The following is a 14376-nucleotide window of genomic DNA, read 5'->3' as shown; positions in this document are numbered from 1 at the left end:
CCTTTAAACTAACCTAAACACAAACATTAACTTGTAAACTATGTAAAAGTTTCAAAGTCAATGAACTATGATTAGGGGTGAGGCTATATAATCTCCATGAAAATGAAACTTGCAAATGCCAATACATTTGCATACTGAATATCATTGACTTAACATTAGTGGTTCATCTTAAACTGACCTAATCACAAACTAATACATGTAAACTAAGCAAAAGTTTCAAAGTCAATAAACCATGACTGAGGGGTAAGGACCATATATTCTCCATGGAAATGAGATGTGCTAATGCTTATACAAATGCATACCAATTATCATTTACCTACCACTAACAGTTCCCCTTAAACTGATCTAATCACAAACTAATACATGAAAACTAAGCAAAAGTTTCAAAGTCAATAGACCATGAATGAGGGGGCGGGGCCAAATAATCTCCATGGAAATGAGATGTGCCAATGCTTATACAACTGCATACCAAATATCATTGACCTACCACTAGTGGTTCCCCATAAACTGACCTAATCACAAACTAATACATGTAAACTAAGCAAAGTTTTAAAGTCAATAGACCTTGACTGAGGGGGCAGGGCCAAATAATCTCCATGGTAATGAGATGTGCCAATGCTAATACAACTGCATACCAAATATCATTGACCTACCACTAGTGGTTCACCATGAACTAGACCTATTCACAAACTAATACATTGTTGACGCCGCCGACGCCGGAAACAGCATACCTATGTCTCGCTTTTTGACTCCGTCAAGGCGAGACAAAAACTAACCAAAGCATGAAAACTTGAAGTTGACCAATGAACTATGAAAACAAGGTCAAGGTCAGATGAGCCCTGTCAAACAGACATGTACAGTGTGCAATCATTACATATATTAAAATATAATTGACCTAAAGCTTAAATTAGTTTAGAAAAGGACCTTACTACACTAACTTCAATCTTGATCACTGATCCATGAAATGAGATAACGGTTAGGTGAACCCTGCCTGTCAAACAGACCTTGTAATGAATCTATATACTAAATGAACAATGAAAATCAGGATACAATGGTCATATGCTAGATGGAAACTTTGTAACATAAGGCATACGTATTCAAGATATGAAATACTAAGTGTCCAGTTCTTCTTCTTTTTGAAATATAAAGCTTAATACAAATATTTTACGGTCAGATTCCCCGGTCTCGTATCCCGTATCATTTTTAGAAGGCAGTACAAAAACAATTTCTCAAAATTTACACGTTTTTACTTTTCTTCTTAGCAAATAAAAACAACTTCATATCAATATCCTTTCTAATTAAACTCATTTGGTGTAAGTTTTTAAATTGTTTTATTTATTGGGGGTTAACTTATGCCAAATCGGGGCATATACTACATTCTCTATTCAATTCTAAATTTTGGTTGTATTAAACTACTTCATTGCCTACCATGACCTGGGTCTACATTTCAATGCAAGTCGATTTATTTCCAATTATGGGTTACTTGACAGTCTTTGTTTGCTTAATATCCACCTATGTCTCACTTTTTGACTCCATCAAGGCGAGACAAAAATGTAAAAATTATCATTTAAGCACAACAACTTCTACAAGTAGTCATTTGGAAATTTTGGAAACAATGGACAGAAGGCAGACTTTAATTCTATGAACATTTCTGCTCCTGTCAAAATTTCTCTATCTGTAAAGGTTTTCAAGATGATCAACAAAACATACAATTTCCACTAAAAGCAGACAACAAGTTAAATATCTTAGATAAATAGCACAGCCCATACATGCATGCATGAGACTAGAAAACTGAAAGTTAAAAATTAAAAACAAATAATTAAGGCATTTTATATATTCATATATATTTTTTCTTAAAGAAGCTGCAATTTCAAATTTGAAACAATCATATACAATAATGCTAAATTGAAAAATACATAAGTCATTTGTTTCATACAGAATTAATATAAGAAAATCTAGGTGACATGATTATATGAAAATTGCAATAAGCTGTGATTTTATCTACGCTAGATATAATGATTTAAGATGTGGTAACTGAAAATATCCATAAAAAGTTAAAAAAAAAAAAACGTCAGTTTTTCCTTTCCATATCCTTAAAACATACTCTTCACACTACTGATAAAATGAAAAAATGTTAATAGAAATGATGTAAGTTTTCATTCATAAAAAAATAACATGTTAAATACATCTATCAACACCCATTATAGAAAAACTTTTTTTACACCAATAACAGAAAAAAAACATTTCAATTAAACATCACAACATAAATTTTTTATAAAATAAAAAATAGTTAAAATATATTTAATAAAATAAAAAATAAATTTACTCACAACACAAATGAGGGTATATAACAGTCTTAAAAGAATCAATTCAAGCTTTGTACTGCTTAATAAATCGGATAGTAAAATGAAGTATTTCTTCAAAACATTTTGTATTTATTACTTTTTTCTGTTTGTAAAAACAAACCCTAAAAAACATTTCATTCAAATTTGAATGAAAAAAAGAAGATATATTTTCAGTTGCTTTTATTTCCTTAAACATTGACAAAAAAATATTTATTTAATTTCAGTTAAAGTTCTGGAAAAAAATATATTTTGCTGAAATCTTGTTTTGCTGTCTTTTGTTACAGTTACGGAGTTATCAATAATTTAAGATTGAATAAGACATAGATGTTAAGGAATAATTTTTACAACTTTTATCCACATGGGATGCTTTAATTATTCAAATGAGTTGTTTTAATTTTATTTCATAAATAGTTGAATATAGCTATATTAAAATAATGCTAAAAATGTAAGCTGAATTAAATAAGTAAAGAACTGTAGACAACGGGATATAGTAAAATCTGTATTCATTGAAATTTTCTTAGTGGCTTGATTGTCTACTACTGGTAATAAAAATAAGATTTCAAGATGATTTGAAGTAATCAGTCGATTGTTTGACATAAACAAAATTTCACAAAACAACCTATATTAGAAAGAAATAAACCACAAAAAAATGACTTTACAACATATAGTACCTGCCAAACACCGATATGGAATTTTTCAAGTTTGAGGTATTTTTGTGTCAGCTAACAAGATAACAAGTTTAACAACTCTCTACATGAAATAAACTCAAAATAATTGATAAATTACAAAATATGCATTATTTCTTTTCAAATCGTTTATATGTTAAATCTTATTACTAATTTATTATTACAATTTCTATTACAGAGCAATATCTACATCTTATTTAAATGATGTTTGAGAAATGACAGCTGTAATTTTCCTTCATTTGGGAGATTCCAACCTCTTTATTGTTCTTGATTAATAATATGATGAAATACATATGATAATAAATCTTCAAATGGAATCCTAACTGATATACCAAAGACCTATAAATTTTCTTTCAAAAAGTTTTACTGAATCAAGGATCTTACTTTATAAATCCTTGATTTACTTATCATTTAGATGTGGTTTATCAAACAGTTAACTTTACTGGTTGACGAATAAAAGTATTATATATTTATTTAAGTGGAGAATGTCATTGACTTGCCTACAAAAAAAAGAGATTAATGAAAATTGATTTATTGTTCAATATTATTTATTATAGAAAATGTTGTATAAATATAAGCATTGAATAATCTGTCCATGAAATCTCTATTTCTTCACCTTTCTAGCTAATACAAATCAAATGCACATTAAAAGGATTTTGCTAAAAAAATCCAATATAATTCTAAAGAACAATATAACAAAATATGGCAGTATTAAAAAAGATAATAACTAAGTGCTAAGCAAATAACATGGGCATTAAAATTAAAATTAGAATTACATCTCAAATGATAGCAGTCTCCTCGTTACTGATTTAGAAAAAAAATGCTTAAATTAATTGTCAGTATATGTAACTAGGTGCTATGCATTGCAAACAAATCTATGTCTTACTTAAGTTGCTCTGTGTAGAACAGTGTCATTCTATTTAGAAAGATAAATCATTGTGCAAACTTATAGGACATACATGTACTTTGAGAATGATAAGTGTGTCACTAAGAAAAATGGTAGTTTGTTTATATAAACTGATATTGAAATTGAGGAACACATGCATTTAAGAATTGAGACAAGTTTAAACATCTCTCCCAACACAACTTTGCCTGGTGTTTCCTGAAATTGCTACAACATGGCCTTATAAAATTTTCTTTAAGTCAAAGGTACAGGGTAAATTAAGTGTTAAGTAAATGGAGATAACAAATGACCAAATTTTCAGATTTTATATAAGAGTCCCTGTGAACAGTAACAAGATAGTTGACAAAATAAAGGCAGAAAAAGATCACAGCGTAATAGATGATATTTTTTTTTATATCTAAAAATTTTCACTTGGACGTAATTCTGATTAAAACTTTACTGGCATTTACACACAGACTTTACACAATATACCCAACATTAATATCTATAATGAACAAGTCGTGCTCTTTGATAATTAATCACAGGAAAATAATTTTATCTTTCTTAGATTGTCAGATATTTATAGCACCATAAATGTACATACATCAACAAAATCAAAAATAAGAATGATTCTATTACAGTGTTTTGATGCAGTTGTTATAGAGTTTCACTAAAATAATTCATATGAAAACATTCAAATTCCTTTCTGATATACTTGCAATGCAAAATTACTAATAGATTGGAAGGAATCCCTTTGAATAATAGTTAAAATTCATTTAAACAAATCTTTTCTATTCTTTTCTCAGTGAAACGAGAATATTACTTTAATGGAGCCTTGTTGATCTTTATTTGCAAAGTCTAATCTGATAATGCATATTTTACTTCAATAAATAAATTACATTTATTTCTAAAATAACACCCTTCTATGAAGGACTTGAAATAAAATCTTTATAAATTTATTTTCATGTAAAGTATTTTAAAATATGTTTTTCCATCTTACAGATCTATGTTAAAATATTATAAAAAAATCAATAAAACATTCGTATAAGCTTCCTGTTTCAATTTATGTTTTAAATAAACTTGCAGTATGTGTGTGTGTATATTTATGTGTATATGCCAGACCCAAAAATCTAAAATAGCTTTAATATTGCTGCAATTTTCCAAATGACTTTACATAGACCTCCATTCAGAATAGTTTGTTGTATCTTCTCTGGTTATGTTAGATACAATAGAATTAGGTTTTTTGTTTCTGTTTATTAGTAGTACAGCACTAGATAGATATCCACCAGTCTTGCTGATCTCCCAAAATCCAACCTTGTGCTTGGCATACGTAATCTTTTCATCCAGTATCTATAAAGAAAACATATAATTAGCACAAATGCATCTCAATATATATGCTTGTAATGAATACTGTAAACCAACTTATTTTGCAAAAAAAAGATATTTCCTGCTAAGCCCTTTCTAGCCAATTTTAAGACCATTTATTTCTCAGATTTTCTAATTTTCCTGATTTGTTTTTATAAGGAAAGATCCAAGTTTTACATACTACTGATGATTTATATTAGCATTACATTTCTACTAGAGAAAGATTTTTAAAAAAAAATTGCTCACGAAAATTAGTTGGTTTACAGTATAGATGATGGTATAGTAGTCTATATTAAATGAAAATGAAATCTGCTACCTGCCAAAATGTGACTTTTTCAATAATTGCTTATAACTGGAAAAAGCTCAAATAGCTCTAATTCAGATCTCTTTAGTATGAATACATAGTAAGAAATGAATCTATGTATAACTTGCTAGTTTGAAACAGTTTCTTAATTTGTAATGATTTTCCTTAAAAATCTTATAAAATCTGACAATTGTTTCAATGATTTAAAAATAACATTTCTGCCAAAAAAATATTTTTTTCTAAGTTGACATGTTAATTTTATGCTGTTCTAGATTCAAAAATTAATGCTATTAATTTTAGCAACCATCTTTAACTTGATAAAAAAGGTAATTTAATATCAAAAGCAGTCAAATATTACATGAAAAAAGCAGGTACATGCAAACAACAAATGAAGTTAATGAATAAAACAAATGTATTCCATGCTGTTAGATTTGACCTTTTAATCAAAACATACCACAATTCTTCCATCACCATTTTGTAATCAAAATAAAGAAAAACAAGTCATAAAGTTTCAAGGTAATTCTATATTGGGCACGATTTCACATTGTAGGTTGTGCAGTTGTCTAGTAAATGCTTAGACCTACATGTACTTCTGATATGCATGAGAATGAAAGTTTATTCTAGAAATTAAAAGATGTACAAGTAAAGTTTAAGCAAATGACAAACATTTTCAAGCTATTAATAAATACCAATATATGAATACAATCAACAACAAAAATATCCTAAATAAAATTGAATTATAAAAATAAACAAGCAAATAAACAATCAAATTGTCAAATAAAGAACAATGCTGTTTTAAACTGACTGAAATTCCATCCATCTCAAAAACATGCATAGTAAACACCCAACTTTGTCATACTACCTTTCAAGGTATGGTGGAAATAATTTTTCGATAAAGGGTATTGCCAAGTACCAACAAGACACTGCGGATGAGATTTCCACCTGATTTTGTAAGTTCCTTACAAACAACTTCATGATGCAAACCATTATGATCTAAATTATCTTGAATAGCCTGTATGGAAAAATGCTAAAGCTATTAACGTTACAGTTTTCTCCTTTTCAAAGCCATGTTGTATATACAGTAAAGCATGTATACATCATTTTTTTGTAAATGACATAGCATTCATGAATTATTTGCTCTTGCTGCATAAAGCATTTAAGAGTTACCTCCCATTGAAAACCATAGTGTAATGTTTATTTGTGGGATTTTCCTGTAGTTTTTACTGATTTTAAACTTTTATAGATTACAAAATAATATTTTAGGATTACATCAAATCCATATTCCAACTTTTGTATAAACTAAGTACTGCCTAGATATAAATTTACATGTTTCTTTTATGGCCTTAAGTGTTTACACTCTGTAAACTATTACACGACTAGTAAATTAGTAACAATTAATAAAATAAGCATCTTGTCAGATTTAAATGGATAATTACATCAATGCTGTCAGATAAAAGGAAGTACAGTAAACAATATTTATATTTCAAATATTACATAACTTTACCAAATAATATCATTTCAGATTATAATCTCAACTAGTTAACACTATAGGAACCATAGGTGATCAAGGATAATGAATTGAACATGATTTTTAATGATTTCCCCCCTGAGGAAGGACATGCTATTACACCTGTCCAAACAGAAGTTCAAGGTTAGAAATAAGCACAAGCCAGCCCTAATAAGCCAGATAATAGTATTTTGTGAATGTGTTTATCAATCATTTAGCAGTTGAGTAGAACCCACCAGAATAAATTTATTTAGTTATTATATATGTGCAAATTATTATTACTATTAGTCAAGATGTTAACAAAACAGTGTATAAATACATATATACAATATACATGTATGTGTGTAACCTTTAACAACAAAATCAAATGTGGTGAAAGTGTGTGATACAAATACATTAAGTCGACTCTCATTTCATTAAACGTTTGAATACAAATCAGTTACTACTTTTCTCTCATATTAATTGACATCAAAAATTTGTTTAATTCATATTTATAACTAAATCAAATATATTTTTTAATCTTAAAGTTTTAAATTATCTGTGTTGACAATTACCATAAAACAACAGCTGAATTTGAATATTTTGTGTTTATAATGAAATATATATGCATCAAAAACTGCAGTCAAAGTGTGTGCATATTACATTTACTTTTGGAGAAACACTATAACATTTTTAGTTTTTTTCTCTTTACATGTAGGTTTTACAGACAATATAAAATACATACACTATAACTTTTTTCACCAATTTCATCTCTGCTTCTGTGTATTAGTCTACCATTTACATACAGCATATTAGCTGCATCATCACTGTCCAATCTTAATATGCGATACTTGTACTGTGCAAGACTTTTCATTTGCTGAAATGAAATGTAACCATGTTTCTTGATCAAAACCATATCATTTTTATTTTATTTTTTTATTTGCTTTTGAATAATAAATATCTATAAGCCCTAAATTTACTTTTTGTATAATAAATTGGTTTCTCAGGCAATTTAAATTTCTAATTAACCACCTTTATGTAAAATTCAAATATACACAAGATACAAGATATTTTATTAAACAATCATGGTGCCAAAAATTTGAGCTATACAATCAAATGAATTACAAAAAGTACATTTAAACAAAAACATGTATACACATTTAAACAAAGTAACATATACACAATGTCATTGACAAAACATTAAGTCATTTAGAAGCCACTGTGACCTGGAGAAAATACGTTTCTTAATCAATTTATAGACCTCAGCCTATGGGAGACAACTCCTGATCGATTTTTAAAAATTTTTCTATTATTCAAACTACATTGATATTTTCTTGAAGTTACTTTTGTTCCTCAAAAAAGGGAGTGCAATAATTTAGATAAGTTTGAAGTAACAAACAAATCTTCAGATGAAAGAATCCAAACAAATTTCATCTCATCAGATAACTTTGAAAAAATTTTGAATTTATAATTTAAATTAGACAGATGTTGAGATCTTGTATCTTTCAGAACAGGACATTTTAAAAGAAAATGTAGTTCATTTTCAACTGTGTTCTTACATAGCTTACACTTTCTGTCTTTAGCTTTAATACCAATATACCTCCCTCTTTCAATTTCAAGGTCATGGCAGGTAGTTCTAAATCTTGTAATTATTTGCCTGTCTTTTTTTAAATTTATTCTTAAATATGGTTCAAACATTAAAATATTTTTTAATTTTCTGTAAGTTCTTAATTTATTGCCCGACTGTATTCTTGGTACTGTTCCCAGAATTACTTTCTAGACTAGCTACCCAAATTTTTTTTAAACTTTATTGTTAGAGAATTTTTTTACTTTTTTCAATATACAATATGGTTTGTTTAAAGTTTGAATGGTTTAGAAATAGATAGTCTAAATCTAGGAATTTAAATATATGTCTAATGTTTCCTATCCAAGATTTCTGGTAAGATTTGTTTATAGAATGGGATAGATTTATGGCCTCCCATAGGATAATATTTGAAGGTTCAATTTCTTTCATAAGATGAATCCAATACTTTATACACAGAGGTGACTGATCTAGCAGCTTTTATATTTAAAGCTGGCAACTAAAAAAAAACAAGAATAACACTGACTCAAGACAAGGTGTCTTTACAATGTTTACAATCAACATGTAAAAATTCGCTCAACAATTTAAAGAGTAAGACAATTTCATGCTTTATAAATCTTGTGATTAAATAAATGTGTTATCCAGTATATACACAAACAAAACATCAAAGCATAATAAATCCATCTTCTTGCAGTTTTTTTCTTTATTGCAATTGGTAATGTTCTAATATGTGACATGGCAAGTAGCTGATTTTTGTACAGTGTTCTTAATAAGGATTTTTTTTTCCAGAGACTCAACATTTTGGCCAGGTTGATCACTGAAGTTCTGTAGAGAACAATAACAATGTCTTACTCAATTATTTAAGTCTTCTTATTAAAACAAAATGAGAAAAATTCAAATCGATTTCATTTTATACAAATGTATTTAAACCTTTGCAATGAAATGGTGGTTACTGGCATTGGTTAAAGGTTATAGAGGCATCTCTGATATCCTCAGTAAAGTAAAAGGGGTGAGTGTTAACTTAAGAAAATACAATTTTGATGCATCTTTGGACTCACCAGTTCAGAAAACTTTGAGTTTCATTACATTAAAATGGTTTATCAGAACTGAATCTTGTTCAGATCACAAAAGTGCTATAATACATACATGTACATGTACATTTGTATACAATAGATGATTTATATAAAAAAAAATCCCTCTTGGAGAGAATTTTCAAACCAAATCCTGTTTAATGTGAGGGATTAACTATGAAATATCACTAAGTATATTTACTAAGTAATATACAAATATATGAAAGGGTCATACATCAGTGATATTATCTCCAATCGACCTAGTTACTGTGAACATGATATGCATGGTGAAGCACTGAACTTAATCATTTTATCTTTACTGTATAACTTGACTTTCTGCTAACTGATGATTTCACTCTGTTGCTTCAGTTTTTGGCAGAAATATTCAAATATGCAGTTTGATATTATATTAAAATATAAAATAACTTAAGTTAAAAAAAAATAATATACCTTAAATGTTAGAAGAGCTTCCTCACTACTTCCAACAGCAATGATATCCCATCCAGCCATGCTAAGCATAGATTTCAGTCTTCTTGATCCTGGTACATTTATAGGTGTAACATTGTATTCTGGGAAGGCATCAACTACAGCCTGAGCACCCTTCTCATTGGTCCTTCTACCAGTTCCAATACCAACAAATATCTCTTTTCCTGTAATTTTAAGTTATATACATTTGTACATCTCTTTTACCATGACACTTGTTACTTGTTTTATAAATATACAAATATATCCTTAATGCAAAAAAAAATATGCGTTTCCTGCCTCCTAATTGACCTGAAGTTTGATCGCCGACCCTTAAATATTTTAATGCCTTTCCAAAAATACATTCCAAGAATTTCAGAAATAGAGTAATGTGTTGTTTGAGTAGACTAGGAATCCTAATTCTGCTGGACTTTTCACTTAAATTTGTAATAAGTTTGACCAAAATCGCATGAAAAAGTTGTCCCAACATTGTCGACTACAAATGTACCATTGGTTGGCCTGAATTATCAAATGTTTGTGCAAATTCGGTTCAAACTTGGAGATAACATGTGTGTTTTTCAGGATTTTGTCGATATACAAACAAAAAAGGATCCAGACCAGCCTGTATTATATACTTTATGACTGAAAGCAGAAATATATTTTGTTTTTGCCGCATCCCATATGCGTGCATGAATTGGAACAAAATATTTGAAATACAAAACATATCCAAAAAATGAAATCCAATTGCTTAATGATAACACTTGAAATTATTTATGATCTACATGTACAGACCTTTCAGTTTCTTGGTTATTTAATGTAACCCTTACCCGTAAATAATACATCTCCTCCTTCCACAATTGCATCAGGATCTCTAATTTCTACAATGGTCATTTTCATCTGACTCTGTAAATATCTTCTGATTTCACTAACCTGTAAATACATGTACAATGTAGCTGAAAAAATTGGGAGACCTGTGTAACCATTTGTGTAAGTTGTAACAAGGGCCTGAGTGTTCATGTTGATATGACCAATTTCTAAGCATATTAGTTGGCTCAGTGGTCTCTTATTCAGGGGGTTGTGGGTTAAATGCCTGGCCAGGTCAATCCTAAGACTAACTTTGAAAATTGGTTTTGCTGCTTTTAAATTAAGCATGACTTGATGTATGTAAGTATTGTTTGTTGACCTTTGTTTTGTCCGTTTTTAAAGGCTCCTCAGACCATAAGTTTGTTATTGTCTTGCCTATAATGACTTTAAATAAAGCTTTATATCCAACTTACTTTTATGTCTTATTTCATAGATGTTTTGGGGTAGGGAATATCTGGGACTATTATACTAACATATAGTATAATAGTCCAAGGAAATATGCCCCGGTCAACTGGATGGGGTTCTAGAATACACCAATTTAAAACACATTCCAGTCGACCCTAGCATATTTCAGACCCCAAAACATCTTTGATGCAATCCTCTGACTATGGATCATTGTCATGCCCTGTGAATGTGATTATGATTTCCAATGGTTTTTATACATGCACTGAATATTTATCTTACCTCTCCTTGTCTAGTTTTACTTCCAGGTCTGGTTATAAGGGCTGTATTACCAATAGCTACAACACAGTCGTCAACAAAAGGACATTCTGGGTATTCTTCTGTCCCATCAAGCTCAATCGTTCTCACATCACATTTCTTCAGAGTCTCCACAAGATCTTTGTGCTCTTTACGCGCTTTTTCCATGTCAATCTCTGCTTCTGGATCAAATTTTCTTGCACTATTCTGAAAACTGTCAGGAATCCTTACCAAAATGGCAAAATTGTATTCAAACGCGTTACATTCATATCTGTTAGACATTCTTGCTGCATTCAATGATTCAGAAGTTGTTCAGTGACAGTGGTTGCCTTTCTTGTTTCCACTCGGAAGTGATTTAACTTCCGGTTTTGACGTCATGTTTGTAAACTTTGAAGTTGCCGGCGGGCAGGTGCTTGTCAAAAATGTAGGACAGTTGAATGAATTGTTATTATACGTAAATTAAACATTGTAAAAATGAGAAAATAGATTTTTGTTTCATTTTTTCTTTATTTTGGTTGTTTTTACGGAAAATATATAAACTGAGATACTATACACATATTGCAAGGATTAGCTATATACAAATCCTTGCATCAGAGTATAGTAATATCATATCTCAGATATGAATAAAGATTTGAACTGAGAAATAAAATTATATAACATACATTTCCCAGAATAAACCAAAGAAATGTTGAGAAAATATAAATAGAATAGAGTGACTCAGTCGAGAAAATAATAAGTTAACTTGAATTGGGATAATAAAAAAATACAGACATGAAAATAACTATAAGGGAAGAATATAGAAATCATATGCGGATCAAGGAATCAGATCAGAAAGCTCTTAAATACCGTTGTCTTTATCAGAGAAAGTCTCTGTCTTTATTTACTTAAAATTGTCATGAATTGTAACCTGATTGGTTGTCAGGGATAACTTTTCAAAAGTTAAAACACTTTAAAAATAATCTATGAAAGTATTCTTGAAGACTGTAAATTTTCAGAATTGACGGGTATATGAGCGGACGAAAAGCATTCAAATTTAGTTGGACTATGATCTTTCGGACTTTCATTGTAACACTTCTTAAATGTCATCTCTAGCTCAAATTTTCCATGTAATTATCATTTAGTTTTAAGGCAGTGCTCAGTCATTTAATTTGCGACAATTGCTATTTTCAAAATGTATCATTTAAGCAAATGTTATTTTTCAAAGGTATCATTTGCGCGAGAGACATATAATTGTATTATACGTCTCTGATTGCGCTAATTTACTTAATTCATTTAAGCCAATTTACCTGTACTAATATTTATCGTACATGATAATCTTAAATTGTGGCTGCATAAAATGAATACGGGAATTCGGGACTACTACTGCAAGATATGCCAAAATGATAAGAACGTAGAAGCTTTTGCTGATTATGTGGTATCCACAAATGTTGACAATGCTTTTTTTTCATATCCGTATGGCCTGAAACTCCAACATCAGCGTGATGTACTATTGATGGACCAGATAGATGCATTTCATAAATACTACAATGAATTATGTTTTTCAACACAGAAAAGGACTTGAAACATTTGCCGTTGAAAAATACCAGAATTATACGAGAGAATTATAGATTATCATCGGTTTGTGGTATCCATTACAAATTTCACCCTTCAACATAAGTATGTTGTCAGGCTGTAAAAAGTTGCATACTTTTTAAAAAGTTTCACTCAATCAATGTGAAATGCCGGTCCAACACTGGATAAAATGGAAGAGGGAAGTTTTTTTCATTAAACTTAAATGACAAAATCGTATACTTTATTTTTGGCACAAATGATACTAGGCATGTTGGAAACTAGTGGGGAAAATGAATTTTGGCGCAAAAGGACGTTTTTTTTTACGCAAACGGTTTCTCCCGGTTTTAATGCAGGTTTCTACTAATCCGATAATGGATTTTATATCGACATGTCACAGAGAGTTTCAACAGATTTATCTTAACAAAAGACATTGATTACTTAATCCACACGTATATCTTTATCATTATGTTTATTATTTATATACTTAAAAAATAACTTATATTTAGCTTTGGCCGAAAAGGACGCTAATATGTAAACACCGAACTAATCTCATTTATATTCTAATTCGTTACCTCAAACAAATATAAAGTATTTATAAAATAAAAACAAACACTTGTTTCATAGGAATAGCTCGCCAGCATGTGCAGCTTACAGTGATTATTTTATTAAAACAAAATTAAATTTGAGTCCCGATGTCATCATGATAACGGCAAAACCGCTGCGTAGTACACGACAGCCTACAAAATAGAAAATCAAAATGAGAAATCATATATACATATATAGGTCTTAATGATCAACCAAACAATGTCATACTGGTAGTATAAATATCTATCTTCTATGCGTAAAAACATTTCAAAAATACAAGCATTCAATAGGGGGAGGAGAAGGGGGGGGGGGGGGTCTTTACCTAAACTAAACTGCACTGTACTGAACGGTATACGAGCTTCGAATGACAATATATCTTAACTTACTTAAACAAGAAAACTATTCGCGCTCTAAAAATCCCGTACTATTTACAAATATCATACTCAATATATTTACGCAATGCGACAAAAATTGACCAATCCGAAATATCATAT

At 29.6% G+C, this 14376-nt stretch overlaps 2 protein-coding genes across 3 annotated transcripts in view; one reads left to right on the top strand and one right to left on the bottom strand.

The window, feature by feature from the left end:
• LOC127728151 (40S ribosomal protein S18) overlaps window positions 1–14376 on the top strand; it is an 821762-nt gene that overhangs the window by 745646 nt on the left and 61740 nt on the right. The gene's annotated exons all lie outside the window — the stretch shown is intronic.
• On the bottom strand, window positions 1817–12100 carry LOC127728127 (N(G),N(G)-dimethylarginine dimethylaminohydrolase 1-like). Its single transcript, XM_052235367.1, has 5 exons — window positions 11732–12100; window positions 11011–11113; window positions 10172–10371; window positions 7815–7946; window positions 1817–5264 (listed from the first exon to the last, which is right to left on the bottom strand). The coding sequence occupies exons 1-5, from the start codon at window positions 12026–12028 to the stop codon at window positions 5085–5087; spliced, it is 912 nt and encodes a 303-aa protein (XP_052091327.1). The 5' UTR covers window positions 12029–12100; the 3' UTR covers window positions 1817–5084.

This window comes from Mytilus californianus, unplaced genomic scaffold (genome assembly GCF_021869535.1).
Source record: "Mytilus californianus isolate M0D057914Y unplaced genomic scaffold, xbMytCali1.0.p SCAF_2, whole genome shotgun sequence".
NCBI lineage: Eukaryota > Metazoa > Mollusca > Bivalvia > Mytilida > Mytilidae > Mytilus > Mytilus californianus.
This window is presented reverse-complemented; position numbering and strand designations above follow the sequence as displayed.